General features: G+C 41.4%; 1 protein-coding gene and 1 pseudogene across 1 annotated transcript in view; one reads left to right on the top strand and one right to left on the bottom strand.

The window, feature by feature from the left end:
• The window catches only part of LOC144592067 (small conductance calcium-activated potassium channel protein 2-like), a 107315-nt gene extending 88480 nt beyond the window's left edge, over positions 1 to 18835 (top strand). The window contains exons 7-8 of the mRNA XM_078396330.1: positions 7201 to 7270; positions 17838 to 18835. Coding sequence (XP_078252456.1) covers positions 7201 to 7270; positions 17838 to 18125 — 358 coding nt within the window. The 3' untranslated portion in view covers positions 18126 to 18835. The remainder of the gene's footprint in view (positions 1 to 7200; positions 7271 to 17837) is intronic.
• Positions 1519 to 2247, bottom strand: LOC144592436 (large ribosomal subunit protein eL27-like; annotated as a pseudogene).
• Positions 18836 to 23769: the final 4934 nt, after the last annotated feature.

The following is a 23769-nucleotide window of genomic DNA, read 5'->3' as shown; positions in this document are numbered from 1 at the left end:
TGGATAGAGCTAAAATGTTAAGGTATTAGGTTTAGGTTTAGATTTATTATTGTTATGTAACCTGAGGTACAGTGAAATGGTTTGTTTTGCATGCTATCCAAACAGGTCAGATATAATGTACATAAATTCAATCAAGTCAAACTCAAGTACAATAGTTAGAGGAAAGGAGAAGATACAGAGTGCAGAATATAATTCTCAGCATTGTAGTGTATAATTACCATAGACAAAGTCCAATTTCCACAATGAGTTAGAGGTGAATCGGACAGTTCCATAGCTTATGGAAGAACCATTAAGAAACCTCATAACAGTGAGGGGAAAAGCTGCTCCTGAGTCTGGAGGTGTACGCTTTGAAGCTTCTGTACCTTCAGCCAGATAGGAACAGGGAGAAGAAGGAATGACTGGGGTGGGACGTCTTTAATTAAGTTGACTGCTTTTCTGAGGCACCGTGAAGTGTAGATGATGCACAGAGTCAGATCTGTGTGATGGGCTGGGCTACATTTACAACTCTCTGCAATTTCTTGCGGGCTTGGACAGCGTTGTTCCCAAACTAAGCTGTAATGCAATCGGTGCATCTGTAATGGTTTGTAAGAGTCAGTACAGACATGTCAATTTTCTCAGTATCCTCAGGAGGTGAATGTGTTGGTGGGCCCTCTTGGCTATTGCATCAGTGTGTTTGGTCCATGAACATCACTAGTAATATTAACACCAAGGAACTTGAAGGTCTCAACTATTCGCACTTCTGCACCATTGATGCCGATTGGGGCATGTGGCCTACCATGCTTCCTGAAGTCGATAACTAGCTTCTTCATCTTGCAAACCTTAAGGGAGAGGTTATTCTTTAACACCATGTTACTAATTTCTCCCTCTCCTTCTTGTACTAGGTCTTGTGATTGTTTGTGATCCAGCCCACCACAATAGTGTCATCTACAAACTTGCAGATTAAGTTAGAGCCGAATTTGGCTGCACAGTCGTGAGTGTGTAGGGAGCATAGTTCCATTAATCATAACATTGTAAAGTAATAGATTTTAAGAAAATATAAAGACTGAGAACATTTACAGGGAAGGGGTCTGTGGTGCAGTACCAGAGGAAGGGATTAGTGAAGAAAATTGGCCTTTGTAACTGCAATGGATGACCCCGCCAGTGATTCAGGTCCTTGCCCATACTCACAGCCTGTGTTCTTCAACCAACCTTAATGAATCCAGAACCCCAATATCACATTCTTGATCAGCCCCAGAGCCAAGTGACAAGATCTCTCTGCTCTGCAAGGGAGTCACATGGATGAACTAGATGAAACCATGGCCATGTCCTGTGGAAGCCTTTGACAACCAATAAATTTCTTTGCCGGTTTTGCCAGTGTTGAAAATTGTAAATATTCTCCAAAGTTTCCAAAGTTTCCAAATACCTCTGATGTGCTTTGTTTGTGCATGGTTTATACTTCAGAATTTGAAAAGCCTGTATTTGGAAATAGTATATATTTTTTTCATTTTAAATGAAAATGTATTTATACTGCTACACAACCTAGAATTTAAGCTTCTGGAAGTTTGTTTTACCTGGTCTTGTACCTTCCTTCGAATTTTAGAAAAACATAGAAACATAGCTTACTGGCTTACTTTGGCTTTCTGCCTACTTTGTGTTTCAAAGCAGCATCCCTGAAAGATACTAGCTCACAATGGTCTTATCCAAGCTAATGTTATCTGGGTGTCTGGTTGGCATCAGGTGGTTGTCGATATATACTTTCACAAAGGACTAGAACTTGGACCTCTTGGCCACCTTCTTCTTAACCATTTTTGGCGGTTACTTTTCAAGGGTGACGATCAATACCAGCAATGTAGGCTGACTGTTAAGGCCTATCAGAAGTTCCAACATCAATGTTTAGTTTTTTAGTTTAGTTAAGAGATACAGTGCAGAAATTGACTCTTCGGCACACGGACCAACTAACCTACACACTAACCTACACACTCGGAACAATTCACAATTTTTACTGAAGCCAATTAACTTTCAAACCTGTACGTCTTTGGAATGTGGGAGAAAACCGGAGTTGCCAGAGAAAACCCACACGGTCACAGGAAGAACGTTCTAACTCCGTACAGACAACACCCGTGGTCAGGATCGAACTCGGGTCTCTGGCGCTGTAAGACAGCAACTATATCACTGCGCCACCGTGCTGCCAAAGTTCCTTACAACGACACCACCATTGCGATCTGCCAGCAGAAGAACCACCTGCCCAGATATCATGAGCCTCCCCATTTCTGCTGCTGCTGCTCGATGGCCACCACTTGCAAGCAACTTTTTTTTTTCCAAAATATGCTCTATTCAAGAAATATATATATATACAATACATGATCCTTAAACTCTATCTGACATTCTCGGAGGCTATACATCCATTCAATACTGTTTACACAAATTATACAATTTTTCTCCCCACCCTTGCCACTGATGTGGCCTACTGGTGTGGAATCCCTTCCCTTATTTTGAGGGGCATCTAGTAGTGACATGTGCTCAACTGTTGTCTTACTTGTATCAGTCACTGCAGGCATGAAATCACCTCCTATTATTGGATATACCTCTGGTCCATGGATGCTTATACTTGTGTAACTATTTAGCAAGTTCCTGAGAATGAAATAAGCATGCTGTCAAAATATTCAGGCAAATAATACAATTTAGAGTTAATTGTCGCAGATGACCTTATGTTTTTTTTAAGACATGAATGCACGTTGACGAGTTTAAATTTGACACCTGACAACGCCTACTCCAATCAGTGGAGTTAGAGAAAATGAGGGAGTTCTTGGTCTTTATCTGCAGAATAGTGAGACGTTTTGAAGCATTCACTAAAACTTCAGGATAAAAAGGCTTTGATTGTTTGTCTCTTAGATGAATTGATTTTTCTTCGGAGGTAGAGCGTGGTCTTGTTCAAAGACTTACCATAAATTTATGAAATGGTAAAACCTTCTGGAGAATTAAAATGCCACCTTGATTAATCAAATTGTATTATCTCAGAAATGAAATAATTGTTTTGGAACTGAAATAATTTTCTATAAATTGATAATAAATGAGAAGTGCTGTTTATTTATAATAATATTTGATTTGAAATCATCTCCAACTTCTCATATACTAGGACTTTACAAATTTAATAAGTAAAGCTTTAAAATATGTATGGACTGTAGAAAATAATACAGTCCCACAAAACAATTTTATATTGGCCAACCGTGTGTCAAATTGTATTCCACCACATCAATCTAATTGAAAAATATGGTAACATATGTACAATAATAAATGAATGGGAAGCCATTCTAAACAGGTTTGTGACTAGCTGCAAGATGTTTATAATGTTTTATTTTTAATAGGATTCTCACTTATCACTGAGTTACATTGAAAGCAAAGTTATCTTGATTGAATCCATTTTGCAGGACTGGTATCAGGCCAGACGGACATAGGAATATTTCAGATATATCGGGCCAAGGGACATTTAGGATGTATGGTGGAAGTACTGAAAAATCATAACTGAGTTTGGACTGAATTTGGTCCCTGCTACATTCAAATTGTTGGATTCTGAAAGTGGACAACTGTTGAATAACTATAAACTTTCAGAGTTTGGTCAGTTAACGGAAGTAATATTTTCTTGTTAAAATTGTCATGTCAAAAGTTGAAGAGTGTAGGGTATAATTCAGGTATGCTATCCCAATGATGGTATCCCAAGCAGAAAAATGAGCCTTGAGCTCCACAGAAGGTATTTATTCACAAAATGCTGGAGTAACTCAGCAGGTCAGGCAGCATCTCAGGAGAGAAGGAATGGGCGACGTTTCGGGTCGAGACCCTTCTTCAGACTGATGTCAGGGGAGGCGGGACAAAGGAAGGATATAGGTGGAGACAGGAAGAAAGAGGGAGAACTGGGAAGGGGGAGGGGAAGAGAGGGACAGAGGAACTATCTAAAGTTGGAGGTCAATGTTCATACCGCTGGGCTGCAAGCTGCCCAAGCGAAATATGAGGTGCAGTTCCTCAAATTTCCCATGGGCCTCACTATGGCACCTGAGGATGCCCATGACAGAAAGGTCAGACTGGGAGTGGGAGGGGAAGTGCTCAGCCACCGGGAGATCAGGTTTGTTAAGGCGGACTGAATGAAGGTGTTGAGCGAAACGATCGCCGAGCCTACGTTTGGTTTAGCCGATGTAAAGAAGTTGAAATCTAGAGCAGCGGATACAATAGATAGGTTGGAGGAGGTGCAGGTGAACCTCTGTCTCACCTGGAAAGACTGTTTGGGTCCTTGGATGGAGTTGAGCGGGGAGGTAAAGGGACAGGTGTTGCATCTCATGGAAGAGGGGAAGCCCCACTTCCTGAAGAATGAGGACATCTCTGATGCCCTAGTGTGAAACACCTCATCCCGGGCACAGATGCGGTGTAGAAGGAGGAATTGGGAGTAGGGGATAGACTTTTTGCAGGAGACAGGGTGGGAAGAAGTGTAGTCCAAATAGCTATGCGAGTCAGTGGGTTTATAGTGGATGTCAGTCACTCGTCTGTCTCCTGTGATGGAGATGGTGAGGTCCAGAAACGGTAGGGAGATGTCGGAGATAGTCCAAGTATATTTAATAGCAGGATGGAAATTAGTAGTGAAGTGTATGAAGTCAGTGAGTTCTGCATGGGTACAAGAGGTAACACCAATGTAGTCGTCGATGTAGCGGAGGTAGAGTTCAGGGATGGAGCCAGTGTACGTCCGGAACAGGGATTGTTCGACGTACCCGACAAAGAGGCAGGCATAGCTAGGGCCCATGCGAGTGCCCATAGCTACGCCTCTGGTTTGGAGGAAGTGGGAGGAGTCAAAGGAGAAGTTGTTAAGGGTAAGAACCAACTCTGCTAGGCGGAGGAGAGTGTTAGTAGTTGGGGATTGGCTAGTTCTACGGTCGAGGAAGAAATGGAGGGATTCAAGACCATCCTTGTGGGGGATGGAAGTGTAGAGTGACTGGACATCCACGGTAAAGATGAGGGAGTGGGGGTCTGGAAAAAGGAAGTTATTGAGGAGACGGAGAGCATGTGAGGTGTCTTGGACGTAGGTGGGGAGGGATTTGACTAGGGATGGAGTCGAGGTAGGTGGAAATAAGTTCGGTGGGACATGAACAGGCAAAAACAATTGGTCTGCCGGGACAGTTCTGTTTATGGATTTTAGGTACAAGGTAAAAGCAGGGCTGGGGAACGATAAGTTTGGAGGCATTAGAGGGCAGAGTGCCGGAATTGGTGAGGGCAGTGATGGTGTTGATGATTAAGGTCTGGTGCTCGTCGGTGGGGTCATGGTCCAAGGATAAGTAGGAGGAGGTATCTGAGAGTTGTCATCTGGCCTCTGTCCGGTAGAGGTCAGCACGCCAGACTACCACAGCACCTCCCTTGTCAGCGGGTTTGATGACTAAGTCAGGGTTGTTGCAGAGTGATGACTAAGTCTCTTCCCCTCTCTTCCCCTCCCCCTTCCCAGTTCTCCCTCTATCTTCCTGTCTCCACCTATATCCTTCCTTTGTCCCACCCCCTGACATCAGTCTGAACAAGGGTCTCGACCTGAAACGTCACCCATTCCTTCTCTCCTATGCTGCCTGACCTGCTGAGTTACTCCAGCATTTTGTGAATAAATACCTTCGATTTGTACCAGCATCTGCAATTATTTTCTTACACTACTTGAGCTCCACTGAGTCATTTAATGTCACCATTAATTAGAAGGAAACGGCAACATTTTGGCAGTGAAATTTTAGGCACAGATTTATGATTTTGAGTATACCTACAATGTGTGTGATCAGGAACTTATCTCTGTAAATTCAAAAAGCAGACATCTAAGGATACCCCTTTTTTGAATTCACATTAATTCACTTATAAGGTCATCAGATCATAAGTGATAGGAGTAGAATTAGGCCATTCGGCCCATCAAGTCTACTCCGCCATTCATTCATGGCTGATCTTTCCCTCCCTCCCAACCCCATTCTCCTGCCTTCTCCCCATAACCCCTGACACCTGTACTAATCAAGAATCTATCTATTTATAGATATCCACTGACTTGGCCTCCACAGCCTCTGTGGCACAGATTAGGTGGTTAGGGCAGCCATGGTGGCACAGCGGTAGAGTTGCTGCCTTACAGCACTTGCAGCGCCGGAGACCCGGTTTCGATCCCGACTAAGGGTGCTGTCCGTACGTTTTCCCCGTGACCGCGTGGGTTTTCTCAGAGATCTTCGGTTTCCTCCCACACTCCAAAGACGTACAGGTTAATTGGCTTGGTGTATGTGTAAAATTGTCCCTAGTGTGTTTAGGATAGTGTTAATGTGCGGGGTTCGCTGGTCGATGTGGACTCAGTGGGCCGAAGGGCCTGTTTCCGTGCTGTATCTCTAAACTAAACCAAAACTAAAGATTCACCACCCTCGGACTAAAGATTATCTATGAAATGCAAAGAAAATGAGCATTGGTATTGTCAACAGTTTCCAGAGTTTGAGGTTTGTTAGTGACAAATATAATTCCAGAATTTGGGAGCGGGTTTTGTAAATCATCTTAATAAGGTCATAATTGTAAAGTCAGCATCTTCTAAATCAAAATTATTAAAGATGTTGGGCATTGATTGTTAATATATAGGCTGTGCTAAGAGTGATCCATTCAAAATGGGGAATACTTGTTTCCTTGTACAATTGTTCTTTGGTTCGTTAAATGCATTCAAAAAATATTGGCGATCCACATCTCTTCATTATGTGAATGTATATTATACAACAAATTCATCTGATATAGAGCAGACTAGAGATGTTCCTCAGAGTCCAATTAAATCATCATTAACTTAGTTTGGAGGAAATCGACATCAAGTCTTGGTGGAAAGTATGCAGAATTTGGGGATGGTCTGACACTGATCGTTTGCCATACTATGTCCAATGGTCATGATACTTAGGCTTTTATGAATGCCTAGACTTTGATCTGACATTTGTAAAATCCTCTTTTTTTTATTCATCTGAAGCTGTGTCTAATATATTACAAAATACACACATTTTTCTATGCTACCAACAATTTCCATATCAAGGAAGCATGCTTCTCATTTAACAGACAGAAGAGTGGTTTTGAACTTTTAAACGTAAGGAAATCATTGTTCATGCAGTTGGTTTGCTCTGCTGGAGTTTACTGCATGTTGTTTTTTTGAAGATAGCATTGCAGAATGAAATGAAATTAACCATTTAAAATGAATGTTGCCTTCAGGTTGCGAAGTGTAAAAATGGAACAACGCAAATTAAACGATCAAGCAAATAGTTTGGTGGATCTTGCTAAGGTTAGTGGGGTTCATTATGAATTTGTCAATTTTCTTAAAATATTCACCTTGATTTTTGTTCATTGATAGACGATTGTTCAAACAATAAATTTCAAGCATTGTTCCTCAACGAATGCAGAATTATTATTGCTGTTTTAAAATTTATGATTAGGCATCGTTTCATAATTTTAATTTATATTTCACATATCAATAAAGCAGGTAACCTAACATGGAAAATCAGCAGCATGATTTGTATTTATGTGGTATCCCCCTCACTTTGTGTACTTCATACTCATGTATCTCATTCTTTCTCCTCAGTCATGGGAAGTAGTCACATAAGCAAATGGACACAAGTCACTGCAGATACTTCAGTAAATAAAATGTTCAACCACTTTCCTGCAGTTATTTTGTAGGCCTTCACTGGAGCAGGTGGAGCAAGTTCAAAGCTACAGAAACTGCAACGCACTGCTGAAATTGTCTCTATTTGTGCTGTTTTGGAGGATTCCTAAAGAAAATCTATTATTGATTTTGGGAATGAATTCCTGCTGGGCAACAGTGAAAATGAATTGGGAAATTAGTTAAGCTTAATGATCACCAGTTTAAAGGTACACTTGTATGCTTCTTTATCGAACAGAAACCAACAAGGTTGTATCCAAAAAAGAGGCACAATATGCTGGAGGAACTATGCGGCTCAGGCAGATCTCAGGAGAACGTGGATACACAACATTTCAGGCTGGGATCCTCCTTCAGACGATTGTAGTTGTGGGAGAAAATTGGGAGGGTGATAGTGGCAGGACAAAGCCAGGCAAGGGATAGGTAGATACAGGTAAGGAGGTTCATTGGCATGTATGGTTGACAAATTGTCAACTAAGGGGCGTGGTCTGAAGTCAAATGAAGGGAAAAAGATGGAGAGGAATGGAGAAAAAAGAAAAGGGAGCTAGATTGTTGGAAAATTGGTGCACATTTCAGGTGGGGTACAATAGACAATAGGTGCAGGAGTAGGCCATTCGGCCCTTCGAGCCAGCACCGCCATTTAATGTGATCATGGCTGATCATTCTCAATCAGTACCCTGTTCCTGCCTTCTCCCCATACCCCCTGACTCTGCTATCCTTAAGAGCTCTATCTAGCTCTCTCTTGAATGCAGGGAAGAGAGTGGGGAAAAGGAGTGGTGTTTTCGGTTAGGTACCTAAAATTGGATTATTCAATGTTCATACCATTAGGTTGTAAGCTACCCAAGTGGAATATGAGGTGCTGTTCCTCCATTTTGCACGTAGCCTCACTCTGGTAATGGTGGAGGCTCAAGACAGAAAGGTCAGTGTGGGAATTGGAAGGGGAGTTAAAGTGGTCAGCAACTGGGAGATCCAGCAGGCCTTGGTGGACCGAGCGCAAGTATTCGGCAAAACAGTTGCCTAGTCTATGTTTGGTCTCAGCAGTAAAGGAGCCCACCTCAGGAGCACTAAATGCAGTAGGTGAGGCTGGAGATGTATGTGAAACTCTGTTGCATCTGGAAGGGCTGCTGGGGTCTCTGGATGGCTGTGAGGGAGAAGATGTAGGGACAGGCGTTATACCTTCTGCGGTTGCAGGGGAAGGTATCTGGGGAGGGGGTGGTTTGGGTGGGAAGGGATGTGTGAACCAAGGAGTTGCACAGGTAGTGGTCTCTGTGGAAAGCGGGAAGGGGTGGAGACAGTGAGATGTGATTGGTGGTGGGATCCAGTCTCATGGTGGACCAACGAAACAATCCAAAGCCTTAGTCTAGACGTGTAGAATTGAATGAAGTGCTGGCACATATGTATAATTGTTAGTATTCCCTATCTTTACTTGAATAGCAAAGATTGCCAGAATTAAAGCAGGAATGTTGACTAAAAGTTTCCATTTTCAGATAGCTTTCATTAAACATGAACATTTCTCAGAAGGAGTCTGTCCATAGTATTAACATTATTGGAATTAATTTGAAATTAATTCGCCTGATGTAAGTCTGCATAGGTCAGACAGGCTTCAAGAACTTCCTTTATTTTAACTGCATTGATGGCAGGCACCTTCTTTGTCCTCTTGAATATAAGGTTTTTTGAGACACCATTGCATAAACTCTTTTCTACAGATCAACTGAGGTAGGAGGAGACTGCATCAACAGAGATTCAGGGATGGAATGGCAGGGCGAGTATATTCACGGGTATCAAACAGGAGTAGTGATCATAAGGTAACTAACTATTGTGTCAAATATTTAGGTAAATATTATATGAATTGAAATTCCCAGCGTGAAAGTTTGCTGGATGGGGAGCACATTCTCAGGAAGTTGAGTTTGGGAAGCCACAGAAATTTCATAAATGCGTGCATTGTTTTCAAATACCGTCAGCAGAATGCGTGAATAATCTGGAAACAATCATACGTTTTGTTAGATCACGCAGAGTTGTGTTGGAATCACAAGTGTTGTCTCTTTAAAATTTACCTTTACTGAACTTTTCTGAAACCAAGGAAGGAAATGCTGCATTTCATTACTAAAAAGTAACCACAATTTACAGAAAATGCGCTTGTCGTTATTTTGGATAACATTGGCACTTATACTAATTTCTCCCAGAGTTATTGTTCATTTGTTCTGTTAAGGTTTCACATTGAAATATTTTTAAAAAGTAGAAGTTTATGTTATTGGGATTTTGGGGATGGTTTTGAATCAGAAAAGTTGTATTTCTGTTCCTCGGACTCCAAATTGTTGTAGGTGTCTAATCTGGTCACAAAACAAGGTTATAGATGTCTCCATCTTGCAAATTAACAGTTAGATTTTTCAAGCAAATAAAAATTTGAAGGGGTGGTCTTTCAACCATCTTTTTCCAATCATGAACTAATGATTTTATTATTGGAGATAGAAAGCCCATTGTGTACTGATTCCCTTGTGATTCCAAAAACTCATGTACTGTTGAGCCAAATGTCAAGTGTAAGTTGTAATTATCATACCTTAGACAACCAAATCAACTGGATGAGAACAGAATTGCTGATTTGGGCTAATAATGATTGAATAAATCTGAGCTTGAAAGGTGTATTTTCCATCTACAACTGGTTTAAGGGATGCCTTTAAAATTAATTGGCTTGCATTAGTTTGTATTTTCTCCTGCCCGATAAAGGCACAGAATTAAAACATAAACCTGGAATTTTAGTTTACGTTATGAGGAAGAGTATTGAGTATCTGCAAAGTAAACCCAAAATATAGTTGCGACCAAGGACAACCATGAATAGAATAGATTTGTTGAGATCTTAAGGAAACACAGTAATGCATGATAAAGTGAAACCTTTAGGGGTTATTTGTAAACCCACAGTGCTAACATTTCCCACAAGGAGTGGGGACTGAGGAGTGGGAATTAAAATGTTTGCCTATTCCTCCCTCACACTCTTTGGGTAAATGGCTGCCCCTTGAGAATGGAATTGCACAATCTTCTGCAAAATAATTTATTGCCTATGTTTACACTTTGATATATTTTTAAGGAATAAGATATCAGACTAGCTGTTTCCTTCCAACTGCTTAAGATGATTTTTTTTGCCCTGGATATCTTTAATTTAAATCTCGTCAAAAATATTCTGCCAGTTGGGTTGAGTATTAATAGGAAGGAGAAAAGAAAAGAAGAGATTTGTCTTAGGGGTTGATTACTAAGTTTATAGACAACATCAACTTTGCTGGAGTTAGAAACAGTGAGGAATATTGTCAAAGCATTCAGCAGGATATAGATCAACTGCAGTTGGGTGGAGGAACTGGCAGAAGGAGTTTAATCTAAGCAAGTGCGAGGTGTCGCACTTTGTGGGGTTAAATTAAGGGGAAAGTAATGGAAAACCCTTAACAGCATTGATGACCCATGGGATCTTGGGGTCCAAGTCCACAGCTCCCTGCAAGTGGCACCATAAATAAGATAGATTGTCAAAGAGAGCGTATGATCACGGTGAATGGCGGTGCTGGCTCGAAGGACCGAATGGCCTACTCCTGCACCTATTGTCTATTGTCTGTTGTATGGTATGCTTGCCTTCATCAGTCGGGGGGTGAGAGGCAGAGATGAGGTAACAGTCAGAACCTTTTTCCCCGAGTGGAAATGTCAAGGAATAGAGGACAGAGCTTTAAGGTGAGAGTGGCAAAGTTTAATGCGGGTGGCGGGTTTTGTTTGCACAGGGTGTTTGGAATGCGCTGCCAGGCGTGATGGTGGAGGCAGATATGATACTGGCACTTAGCAGGCTTTTGGATTTATTTTTTACACCCACTTTGGGGAGTGGGTCTGAGTCTCAACGTAGCACTCTCTCAGCAAAGCCATATTGTACCTCTTCTTCGGAAGATCCTCTGGATAAAGGATAATTTATTTCCACTTCTGTTTAAGGGTTCCGAGGTGGTTAATAAGGTAATGTAGAATTAGGCCATTCGGCACATCAAGTCTACTCCGCCATTCAATCGTGGCTGATCTATCTCTCCCTCCTAGCCCCATTCTCCAGCCTTCCCCACCATAACCCCTGACACCCTTACTAATCAAGAATCTATCTATCTTTGCCTTATAAATATCCATTGTCTTGGTCTCCACAGCTTTCTCCATAGATTCACCACCCTCTGACTAAAGAAATTCCTTCCCATCTTCTTCCTAATGGAACATCCTTTAATTCTGAGGCTATGACTACTGGTCCTTGACTTGTCTAGACTGGTCCTAGTCCTTAATAAGGCCATAGTGCGGACTGCAGACTCTTCCACAAATGGCTGACAGGGTGGGAGGTTTGGGAGGTTTTGTAAAGCTTTCATCACTTTACACAGGGCCTCTGTGTGCTCCTGTTGCAAACCCATTGCTGTTTTCCATACCATTCCAAACACTACTCCTCTCCTTTGAGTAGTCATGTGTCAGTAACGTGCAGTAGTTGGTAGTACAGTTCTTCATGAAAGCTTTTAGCAAATTCATGAGTCTTTATTTTGTGTCCACCTGGCAATCTGCTCCCAAGGCAGAGCTCAAGTCAAGTCAAGTCAAGTCAAATTTATTTGTCACATACACATACACGATGTGCAGTGAAATGAAAGTGGCAATGCCTGCGGGTTGTGCACAAAAAGAATTACAGTTACAGCATATAAATAAAGTTAATAAGTTACTATTAGTGTCGACAAAAATTTAGTCTCTGGGGTTATAAAAGTTGACAGTCCTGATGGCCTGTGGGAAGAAGCTCCATCTCATCCTCTCCATTTTCACAGCGTGACAGCGGAGGCGTTTGCCTGATCGTAGTATCTGGAACAGTCCGTTACTGGGGTGGCAGGGGTCCCTCATGATCTTGCTTGCTCTGGATCTGCACCTCCTGATGTATAGGTCCTGCAGGGGGACGAGTGTAGTTCCCATGGTGCGTTCTGCCGAACGCACTACTCTCTGCAGGGCCATCCTGTCCTGGGCAGAGCTGTTCCCAAACCAGACTGTAATGTTGCCGGACAGGATGCTCTCTACAGCCCCAGAGTAGAAGCAATGAAGGATCCTCAGAGACACTCTGAATTTCCTCAGTTGTCTAAGGTGGTAAAGGCGCTGCTTAGCCTTACCCACCAGTGCGGCAATGTGCGTTGCCCACGTCAGATCCTCTGCGATGCAGACTCCCAAGTATTTAAAACTGCTCACCCTATCCACAATAGACCCATTTATCTCCAGTGGCGTGTACGTCCTTGGATGTTTAGCCCTTCTGAAGTCCACAATCAGCTCCTTTGTTTTAGTGACATTCAAGAGGAGGCTATTGTCCTGACACCAGAGTGCCAGATCAGCCACCTCCTCCCGGTAGGCCTTCTCATCGTTGTTGGAGATCCGGCCCACCACCACAGTGTCATCAGCAAACTTGATGATGGAGTTTGAGCTGAACCTGGCCCCACAGTCATGTGTGTATAGGGAGTACAGTAGGGGGCTAAGGACGCAGCCCTGGGGGGATCCTATGTTCAGGGTGAGGGAGCTAGATGTGTGTTCCCCCATCCTGACCACTTGGGGCCTGGCAGTGAGAAAGTCCAGGACCCAGGCACACAGAGGGGTGCTAAGCCCCAGTTCCAGCAGCTTCTCAACCAGTCTGCTGGGGACTCCAGCTCAGAGTGGAGTTTGACACGTCTGCTGTTGGACATGAGCTAACTGAGAATAACTAGAGGCTTAGTGGGGGGGGGGGAATGTGTCCTGGGAGAGGGCATAGACATTAATTTGTGTATCCTCCCACTGTATCTGTCAAAACAAAATACTGTCACATCCTGTGTGGATGTGCGCTTATTACCAGTGCTTTCTTCTATGCTGTGTCTGATTGAAGTTTGATGGATTTTTACAGGTTGCGGCACTCGGTGCTGCGCAATGATGTATGATTACTTTTTGACCGATGCCATGGATCAGTGTTCTAGTGCACCCACATGTCATGCCGCTGTGTGAATTAATGTTGAATCAGTATTATGCTCCACCACTCTTTGGCTGCGTGTTTTGCACTATTAAATGCAGTGCCCCTCTGTGTTGAATGTTAAAGTTCATCTCTCATGCAACTTTATGCTGTTTCTATCAAACCAACCTTAATCAATAAACCAGGAACATAATTCAGTACTAACAATAACATCGTACATTTTTTTTACCTTCATTGATAAAGCTCCAGCTTTTCATTCCACGATGTTGACAATGGTTACCAATTTTATTACCAACCAGTTATTTCTATTGGATAGGTGAAAGCTATAAAACACGCAGCATGTGGGGTATCATTTTCGAATATGAAAAATTGACTGTCATTATTCATTAAAATATTGCAGTAATGCATTGCAATTTGAGGCCTGTAAGCTCAATGCATATTATGACACTATTCTGAGTTATGTGTCCCAGTATGGGGCTTTGATTGTGAAGATAGGACATTCCATGATTGACAAATTTTGATGTGCTATCCTGCTGTGAAATCTTGTGGGTGGTTCACTTACAATTATGGAATAGACTCATATAAAAACAAAAATACAAAGTCAATTTGAAATATAATAATCTTGAAATTATTGCTGTAAATAGTAAATTAGTGTTCAAGTTTAAAAGCAGCAATATAATGTAGGGTAGGCCAGTAAACACTACAAAGCTCACATTGCTCGCATTGGAGAAATGAGTCAAAATTCGAATAGCTGTCCAACAGGTTAGGCAAGTAACAACCTGACAGGTACAATTGTAAGTACCATCAACCAAAGTCCAAACTATAATCATCACTAAGATACAGTGGCGCAGCGGTAGAGTTGCAGCGCCAGAGATCCAAGTTCAATCTTGACTACGGGATGCTGTCTGTACGGAGTTTCTATGTTCTCCCTGTGACCGTGTGGGTTTTCTCAGTGCACTTCAGTTTCCTCCCACACTCCAAAGAATTACAGGTTAATTGGCTTTGGTAAGTTGTAAACAATATTGTCCCTACTGTGTGTAGGTTAGTGTATGGGGTAATTACTGGTCAACGCAGACTCAGTGGGCCTGTTTCCGCGCTGTATGTCCAAAGTTAAAGGTCGTGGATGTCCTGTCCCAATGACAGAATGAATGCAACAGAAGTGGTGGCTTAGCCTCTTACATTCAGGAGGGAGTGGCGCTGGGAGTCCTCAACATTGAGTCTGGATGCTATGACATCTTAACTTCTGATCAAATGTGGACGAGGAAACTTTCTGGTGATTATTGCTTTCTGCCCATCTTCATGGGTGAATCAATATTCTTCCAACATCACTCAAGGGAAGCAATGAGTTGAAGAGAAGAGAACCATTTCCTTCACATCCATCCTGTCAAAGCCCATAGGATTTTATATGTTTCATTCAAATCCTGCATCACTCTGGTGGATACACACCTAGTCTGCCTGGTCTTTCCTCAATGCACAACCTGCCCATTCCAGATGTAGGAAGGAACTACAGATGCTGGTTTAAACCAAAGATAGACATAAAATGCTGGAGTAACAGCGGGACAGGCAGCATCTCTGGAGAGAAGGAATGGGTGATGTTTCGGGTCGAGACCCTTCTTCAGACAGTCTGAAGAAGGGTCTCAACCTGAAACATCACCCATTCATGGAAACATAGAAACATAGAAAATAGGTGCAGGAGGAGGTCATTCAGCCCTTCGAGCCAGCACCGCCATTCATTGTGATCATGGCTGATCGTCCCCAATCAATAACCCGTGCCTGCCTTCTCCCCATATCCCTTTATTCCACTAGCCCCTAGAACTCTATCTAACTCTCTCTTAAATCCATCCAGTGATTTGGCTTCCACTGCCCTCTGTAGCAGAGAATTCCACAAATTCACAACTCTCTGGGTGAAAACGTTTTTTCTCACCTCAGTTTTAAATGGCCTCCCCTTTATTCTAAGATTGTGGCCCCTGGTTCTAGACTCGCCCAACATTGGGAACATTTTTCCTGCATCTAGCTTGTCCAGTCCTTTTATAATTTTATATGTTTCTATAAGATCCCCTCTCATCCTTCTAAACTCCAGTGAATACAAGCCTAGTCTTTTCAATCTTTCCTCATATGTCAGTCCCACCATCCCAGGGATCAATCTCGTGAACCTACGCTGCAATGCCTCAATTACAAGGATGTCCTTCCTCAAATTAGGAGACCAAAACTGTACATAATACTCCAGATGTGGTCTTACCAGGGCCTTATACTGCAGAAGAATCTCTTTACTCCTATACTGAAATCCTCTTGTTATGAAGACCAACATTCCATTAGCTTTCTTCACTGCCTGCTGTACCTGCACGCCAATTTTCAGTGACTGGTGTACAAGGACACCCAGGTCTCGCTGCACCTCCCCCTTACCTAATCTAACTCCATTAAGATAATAATCTGCCTCCTTGTTTTTGCCGCCAAAGTGGATAACCTCACATTCCTTCTCTCCAGTGATGCTGCCTGTCCCGCTGAGTTAATCCAGCATTTTGTGTTTTCCCAATCTAGGTATTAGTTCAGTAGAAATCCTCTGAATATTCCTCTTTAAGACTGGAACTACACTGCGGTCCAGGTGTGATCTCACCATTGCCCTATATAAGTGAAGCATTGCCTCCACATTTTTAATGAGTAATAAGTAATAATATTCTGTTAATTTTTTTAATATCTTGTTCTACCTGTCTACTTGCTACTTGCAAATGAAGTTATTCTATTTCACTCAGCTCTGCAACGTCTTACATTTTAGAGGTGCATTTTTTTAATTGTTTTATTCTTTTTGCCAAAATGAACAATTTCATATTTTCCTACATTTTATTGCATTTGCCCTATCCAGATAATCCACATCTTTAGTGTCTTGTCATACACTCACCTGTCCATTATGTTTCTTGGCCATTTGTTCACCTTTCCCATTTATCTCCCACCCCCCACCCCTGGTTTTCTTCCTCCATCTGCTTCCATCTGATCATCTTGCCCTTCTCTTCTGGTTCCACCCATCACCTATTAGTTCCACTAGCACCTGCACTGCTGTATACTGGCAATCGTTCTTCTTCCCTCTCAGTCCTGATGTAGGGTCTCAACCTGAAATGTCGACTCACACCTTTTGCTTCACAGATGCTGCTTGACCCACTGAGATCTTCGAGCCTTCTGTTCATTGATCTTTACACCAATGTTCTGCCCATGTTCCAATGGAGCTGCAAGTATCATCAACCAGTTTTGCTTCAAGCAATTGTGACTTGTTGAATTGTCTTAATATAATATCAGCGTAGCAGATGTTTGGAAATCAAACACTACTGTTTGTTGCAGGGTCAGCATTTAAGATGAATTGGAATTGACAGAATCTTTGCTGTCCTCAGAAGCAGCAGGGAAAAAGTCATGTTAAAGTTACAAGCTTGTCACACTAATGCAGGGAAACGGTTGAGCAGCTTGCTTTAGGAAGCAACATGTCAATGGTTTGCCAACAACATCCATACAGTTGACTCGGAAACAATGGAAATGTCCCCAAAACAGTCCGTATTGAGCCTATTCAGAGTGGTGATACCTACTAAAAAATGAATTTGTATATTGATTGATCAAAGAAGGCAAACTCAAGGGAATTGGGAGACGAAAGTGGAGAAATTGTTATATTTTAACTTGCTTTTGTCTGAAATTTTGTTCTGCCATAACATCCATTTTAGCTCCATTTATTTGGCTTTAATCAAACAAATTTGTTTATTTTGTACTATCAATTGCTTTAAGTCATTGCCTTGTATAAATAGTAATTGAATCTATGTTAATATTTGCTATCAAATTATTTTTATGTATCAGCAAGTACCTATGGTTAAAATTGACTTTGTGAAGAAAATATTTAACTCTGGTCAATGTTTTTAAAGTTAATGCCAAGAATTGGAACTGGAACTTGTGAGAATTTGTTCAATGATAAATTTGCAAAATTGATATTTGACTTTAAATGTTGTTTCTGTCAGAGTGATATGTGATAATTATTCTACAATAGATTCTTTCCATAGTACCCAAAAGGATTTATATAGCGTTTTTCATGTTAACATGAAATAGATGGATTTTTTATGCATCATTCATTGTTTCTGCAAAATGGGAAATCATTTTTGAATGTTGCTTACTTCACTGATATATGTTAGATTGGTATGAAAACAATATGTTTCTTAAAAATAGCAATGTGGTAAAAATTCCAAATGTTTTTCTTTTCCCTTGTTTTAGACGCAGAACATTATGTACGACCTGATCTCAGACCTGAACGAAAGGAGTGAAGATCTCGAGAAAAGGATTGTAACATTGGAGACTAAATTAGAGACATTAATAGGAACTATCCAAGCTCTACCTGGACTTATTAGTCAGATGATCAGCCTGCAGCAGAGGGAATTTCTGGATGCTCAGATGCAGCACCACGACAAACAAATACCTTGCAGTGCTGAGCGATCACGATCGTCGACCAGGAGGAGAAGGTCCTCCTCAACAGCTCCACCAACATCATCAGAAAGTAGCTAGAAGTGAACGTTTTAACCACTAGAAATAACTTTTTTTTGCCATCATATGGTTGATATTTTAGCTTTTATTGTAAAGCCCTAACAATACTAAGCAGTGTTATCCGGATTCTGATGTCAGAATCCAGGGAACCTGAAAAATTATTTTAGGCCAAAAGGAGTGGGTGTTCTCCCTCAGATGCACAGTGAATGCACCTAACCTGCTTTATAGATTGTTTCTTCTGTACAACTCACTTGACTTTTTACTTGCGCACTTCAACTGACTTTATTAATATATAATATATAATAAAAGGAACATTTCTGGATATTTCTGTCTGGTGAGTTTAAACCTCTATTCATGGGCATCGAACTCAGGTGCTCAATCAATAATGAACAAGAAAGAGTATCTTGTTTCAACTATCAATATTACTTACATAAGTGATGCTTTTTTTAAGAAATGTCCGGTTTGCTAGAATGTTAAATGGAAGCAATATTCACTGTATGTTACTGCTTAAAAGAAATGAAACCTTTTGTATGTATATTGAAATAACTGTTAAAAGTGGCCTACTGTAGAGAATTTTATCATTAATCTGACATTTATATGATGGATTGTGATTGTTAAATCCAAAAAATGATAACCAGAAATTAAACTTAAATTACCAAAGAATGTAAATAGTCAAAGGAACTAGATTACACAGCAATATTGGATCTTTAAATATTTTCTTTTTTTTATTTCTCATGAAAGGCCTTTGATTTGAAATATCAACTATATTTCTCTCTTGTGTGACCTGTTACATATTTCCAGAATTTTACATTTTTATTTCAGATTTTCATCAGCCGCAGTGTTTTACTTTTATAATCATCCAGGATTTTTTCATTTACAAATTATTTGTTAAGATTGGAAGCCAAAGCAGATCGTTCCACTGAACATTATGATTCTGATAGGACTCATTATGGACTCCAAATGCAAAGTTTAGAAGCGAAATGCTATCATACTGTTCTTTGTAGACTTTAGATTTAGGGTTGCCTGTTGAAAATTGGATACTACTGGAATGTTTAACATAAAGCAGCATTCATTGGGACCATGCTTTCTCTTACCACACAAATCTCAGCTTTTAAAGAAAACCCAAAAATGTATTACTGAATATCTATTTCAGACAATTATACAAGAGAACAACCCAGAAGAGCCCCAATCTTCCTTCTTTGGACCATATACTCCTCAAACTATGAATGGCTGCCCATCTTAAGTATTTGCATTATTCTTAATTTACATTGAAGTTGTGGATTTGCAAAACGTGAGTTACAGACCACAGGGATCAGTCAATGGGATCTCAGCAGGATGTGCTCGGCTGAACTGGAATCTGAGTTGTGCTTCTTGAATGATCTTCAGCTTTTTGAAATAAATGAAGCCCGACAAATGCGTGATCTCCTGGAGAGAGGAGCTTTATATTTGATTGGCCTTGTTCATCATTACCAGCAAAGTACTTTTGTTAGCAAATCACAAAGTAGCATGAATGTCGGTCAAAGGGGAAAATGTCCTTTCAGCATTGCTGAAAAATGCTTAGTTTCGTTTATTATTGCCACTTGTACCGAGTTATACGGAAAAGCTTTTGTTAGTGTGCTATCCAGTCAGGAAAAGGACTAAACGTGAATGCAATCAAGTGCAAAGATAGTGCAAAGATAAAGGATAAAGGGTATAGCATTTAGTGCATTTAATGATAGAACTATCAACAGAATCATGGTAAACCTCTAAACTACAATAGTATGTTAGCGCAGCTTTCAATTTCCCACGAGTATTAGTTGTCTTTACTCATACTAAGATATCAATCAAGTGGAATAGCTGGAGAAAGCACAGAACAGTTCGGAGTTTGGAGAGTGTGGAGAGAACTACAGGCACACGCAATTAAAGGACCAAGATGAAACTAATCTAATTAATCTCCACAATTCAATTGTTTACCAATTAATAAATCATGGTATAATGCAAAAATATTCTCAAAATATAAGTGTGCAGTTAATAGTAAGAGAAGACTTTATACTCAATGAACAATCTCAACAATGTAGTAAGGCGTAAAAACGGGGAACTGCAAATGCCAGTTAGCAAAAAGACACAAAGTGCTGGAGTAACTCCGCAGGTCAGGCAGCATCTATGGAAAATGTTTATAGGTGACATTTTGGGTTGGAACCCTTCAGACTGATTGTGGGTGGAAGGGGGAAAGAGAGCTGGAAGAGAGGAGGGGCAGAACAAAACTTGGCAGGTAATATGTGGATATAAGTGATGGGATTTTTTGATACGTAAATGGTTGGGTAAAGGCCAGAGATGAAAAGACAGAAGATGTAAGACAAAAGATTGAAGAGTTGCGCGAATTGTGAAGCTAAAGGAAGGAATGTAGGTGGAAGGAGATAGGGAGGGAAGAAATAGGCGTGAATCTGGTGGGGCAGAGGGGAGGGGCGGAGGAAGGAAGGGGGGTGAAGAAGGCGGAGGGGTAGGGTTACTACAGAGGCATTATTGGGCTTTCTTTATGATTGCATCAATGTGCTGGGTGCATCAGGTGTTCAGAGATTTGCACACTATGGAACTTGAAGGTGTTGACTCTCCACCACTGACCTGTTGATGAAATTAGGTTTGTGGGACTTCAGCCTTTCTCATCGAAAGTCAACAATCAGCTCCGTGGTCTTACTGATGTTGAGAGCAAGGTTGTTGTTCTGGCACCATTCAATCAGATGATCAATCTGCCTCCTGTAATATAACTCATCATTACCCATAATTCATCCAACACCAATGATGCAGTCAGTGAATTTAAAGATGCAGTTGGAACTGTGTCCGGCTGCGCAGTCATAGGGATAGAGCGAGTAGAGCAGGGAACTGAGCACAGATCTTAAGGTGCTCCTGTGCTGATGAGTATCAAGGAGGAAATGTTGTTGCCAATTCGTACCGATTGTGGTCTATTGATGAGGAAATCGAGGATCCAGTTGCAAAGGAGAGTGCCGAGACAGTTTTCTGAGGTTGGTACATGATAGGCTTTGGAGGGGATGTTAGAGTTAAATGCCGAGCTGTAATTGATGAACAACAGCCTGACGTATGTTTTTATTGTCCAAGTGGTCCAGTGCAGAGCGAGAGCGGAGAGCTAGCGAGATTGCATCCCCCGTTGATCTATTGTGGTGGTAGGCAAATTGTAGTGAGTCCACGTTCCACTTAAGGTAGGAGTTGATATGCTCCATGACCAACCTCTCAAAGCACTTCATCACCATGGGCATTAGTGCCACGGGTCGGTAGTCATCGAGGCATGTGACCTTACTCTTCTTGGCCAATGGTATTATTGATGCCCTTTTAAAGCAGGTGAGAACCTCAGATCTCAGTAACGAGAGATTGAGGATGCTACAAATACTCCAGCCAGTTGGTCTGCGCGGGTTTATAAAATGCAACCATATACACCACCGGATCCAGAAGCTTTCTGACGGTTCACGCTCATGAAGAATCTTCTGACATCAGCCTCAGTGACGGAGATTACAATACCATTGGGGGCAAGGGGGCCTGGTGAAGGCACATCAGTGTTCTCCCTCTCGACATGCCTAGAACTCATTGAGCTCATCCCTCCTTACCTCTTCCACTCCTACTGCCGTGACATCGTTCTAATCTTCTAATTTTTAATTAAAATGATTATAAAGGTGGTTATTTTGTTGATCCTGCTAACACAATTCCTCTTTCACATGTGGCTAACCAACTATTTAGAATAGATTAGTGGATAACAGCACTAAATATTGATGAGCTGAATCATTGCAGTAAATGTAAGTTTCAGGCCCTGACTAACACAGAGTTATTTAATTTCTGCAAACATGCTAAGTCAGAAGAAGGGTCCCGACCCGAAACATCGCCTGTTGAATGTGAAGAAGAGTCCAGAGAAAAATCGCCTCGTCATGCCCTGTAGAGATGCTGCCTAATTCACTGAGTTACTCCAGCACTTTGTGTTCTAAGTTAAGTACAGTTGTTGAATTATAAGTGTGAGCCGATTAGCCAGAATTCATTAGAAAGACTGTTCCTTAGAATATTAATCAAGATCAAAATCGAATTTGGCTTCTGGGGATCAAGTAGCCTGATGTTTGATACTGTCTCCAGCAGTACTTATTTGGACAAAACCCTTGTATGTGACATCTACCTGCAACTCGTGACAACCAGTGGCACATGCCAAAGGCCCCTAAGATTAGTGTGTCCCTCAGCTCATTATTATAGTTGCAGAGGCACGCAGCAGTTTAGTCACTCGGATTGAGTTAGTAGAAGCTGTCTCAGTGAATTAATTTTATAGATTGAATCAGCATTTTCAGGGCTGCAGAGGAGAAAAGTGAATTGAAAAAGATGATAATAAAGATGAACGTTTGCTAACCCTGTGTGCAGACACAGTGCATGAAATATTAAAAATGGCTGAAAATGAATTTTAAGTGCTCGCATTTCTGAAAAGAAAGTGCACAAAGTATGAAATGACTTACAGGGAAAATAATTTGTGTTGGGTCTTCATAAATAAAGAGCTGGGTCCCTGACAGGAAGAAGGTCAGGATTGCAATTACACAAGCTGAAGTAAATGGCTGCATATATCATGACTAACCGAAAATGTTTTAATGACGCATCATGAATATTTTATATCTTTAGAAAGTTTGATGTTCAGCACATATGAAGCGTCAGGCTCTTTTGAAAACACAAGGTTTTTATATAGGAACATGAAAAAGCAGGGAATGTAAGGATATGGCTTGCGTCCGGGCAGAGGAGATTAGTTTAACTTGGCTTCATGGGCAGCACAGAACTTGTGGGCTGAAGGGCCAGCTCCTGTGCTGTACTGTTCTATGTTCCAGGTTATAAAGACAGCAATACTTTAAAAAAAGACAGAAAATAGGTGCAGGAGGAGGCCATTTTGCCCTTCGAGCCAGCATCGCCATTCATTGTGATCATGGCTGATCATCTACAATCAGTAACCTGTGCCTGCCTTCTCCCCATATCCCTTGATTCCACTAGCCCCGAGAGCTCTATCGAACTCTCTTTTAAATACATCCAGTAAATTGGCATCCACTGCCTTCTGTGGCAGAGAATTCCACAAATTGACAACCCTCTGGGAGGAAAAGTTTCTTCTCACCTCAGTTTTAAATTCTTGGACTGTTGCCTGGTTCTGGACTCCCCCAACATTGGGAACATTTTTCCTGCATCTAGCTTGTCTAGTACTTATATAATTTTATACATCACTATAAGACCCCCTCTCATCCTCCTAAACTCCAATGAATACAAGCCTAGTCTTTCCAATCTTTCCTCATATGACAGTCCCTCCATCCCAGGGATTAACCTCATGAACCTACGCTGCACTGTCTCAATAGCAAGGACGTACTTCTTCAAATTAGGAGACCAAAACTGCACACAGTACTCCTGATGTGGTCTTACCAGGACCCTATACAACTGCAGAAGGGCCTCTTTGCTACTGTACTCAAATCCTCTCGTTATGAAGGCCAACATGCCATTAGCTTTCTAAACTACCTGCTGTACCTATAACATATAACAACTACAGCATGGAAACAGGCCTGTCCGGCCCTACCAGTCCACGCCGACCATTCGCCCTGACCTAGTCTCATCTACCTGCACTCAGACCATAACCCTCTAATCCCCTCTTATCCATATACCTATCCAATTTACT

The sequence above is a fragment of the Rhinoraja longicauda genome, chromosome 3, assembly GCF_053455715.1.
Source record: "Rhinoraja longicauda isolate Sanriku21f chromosome 3, sRhiLon1.1, whole genome shotgun sequence".
In the NCBI taxonomy this organism is placed as follows: Eukaryota; Metazoa; Chordata; class Chondrichthyes; order Rajiformes; family Arhynchobatidae; genus Rhinoraja; species Rhinoraja longicauda.
This window is presented reverse-complemented; position numbering and strand designations above follow the sequence as displayed.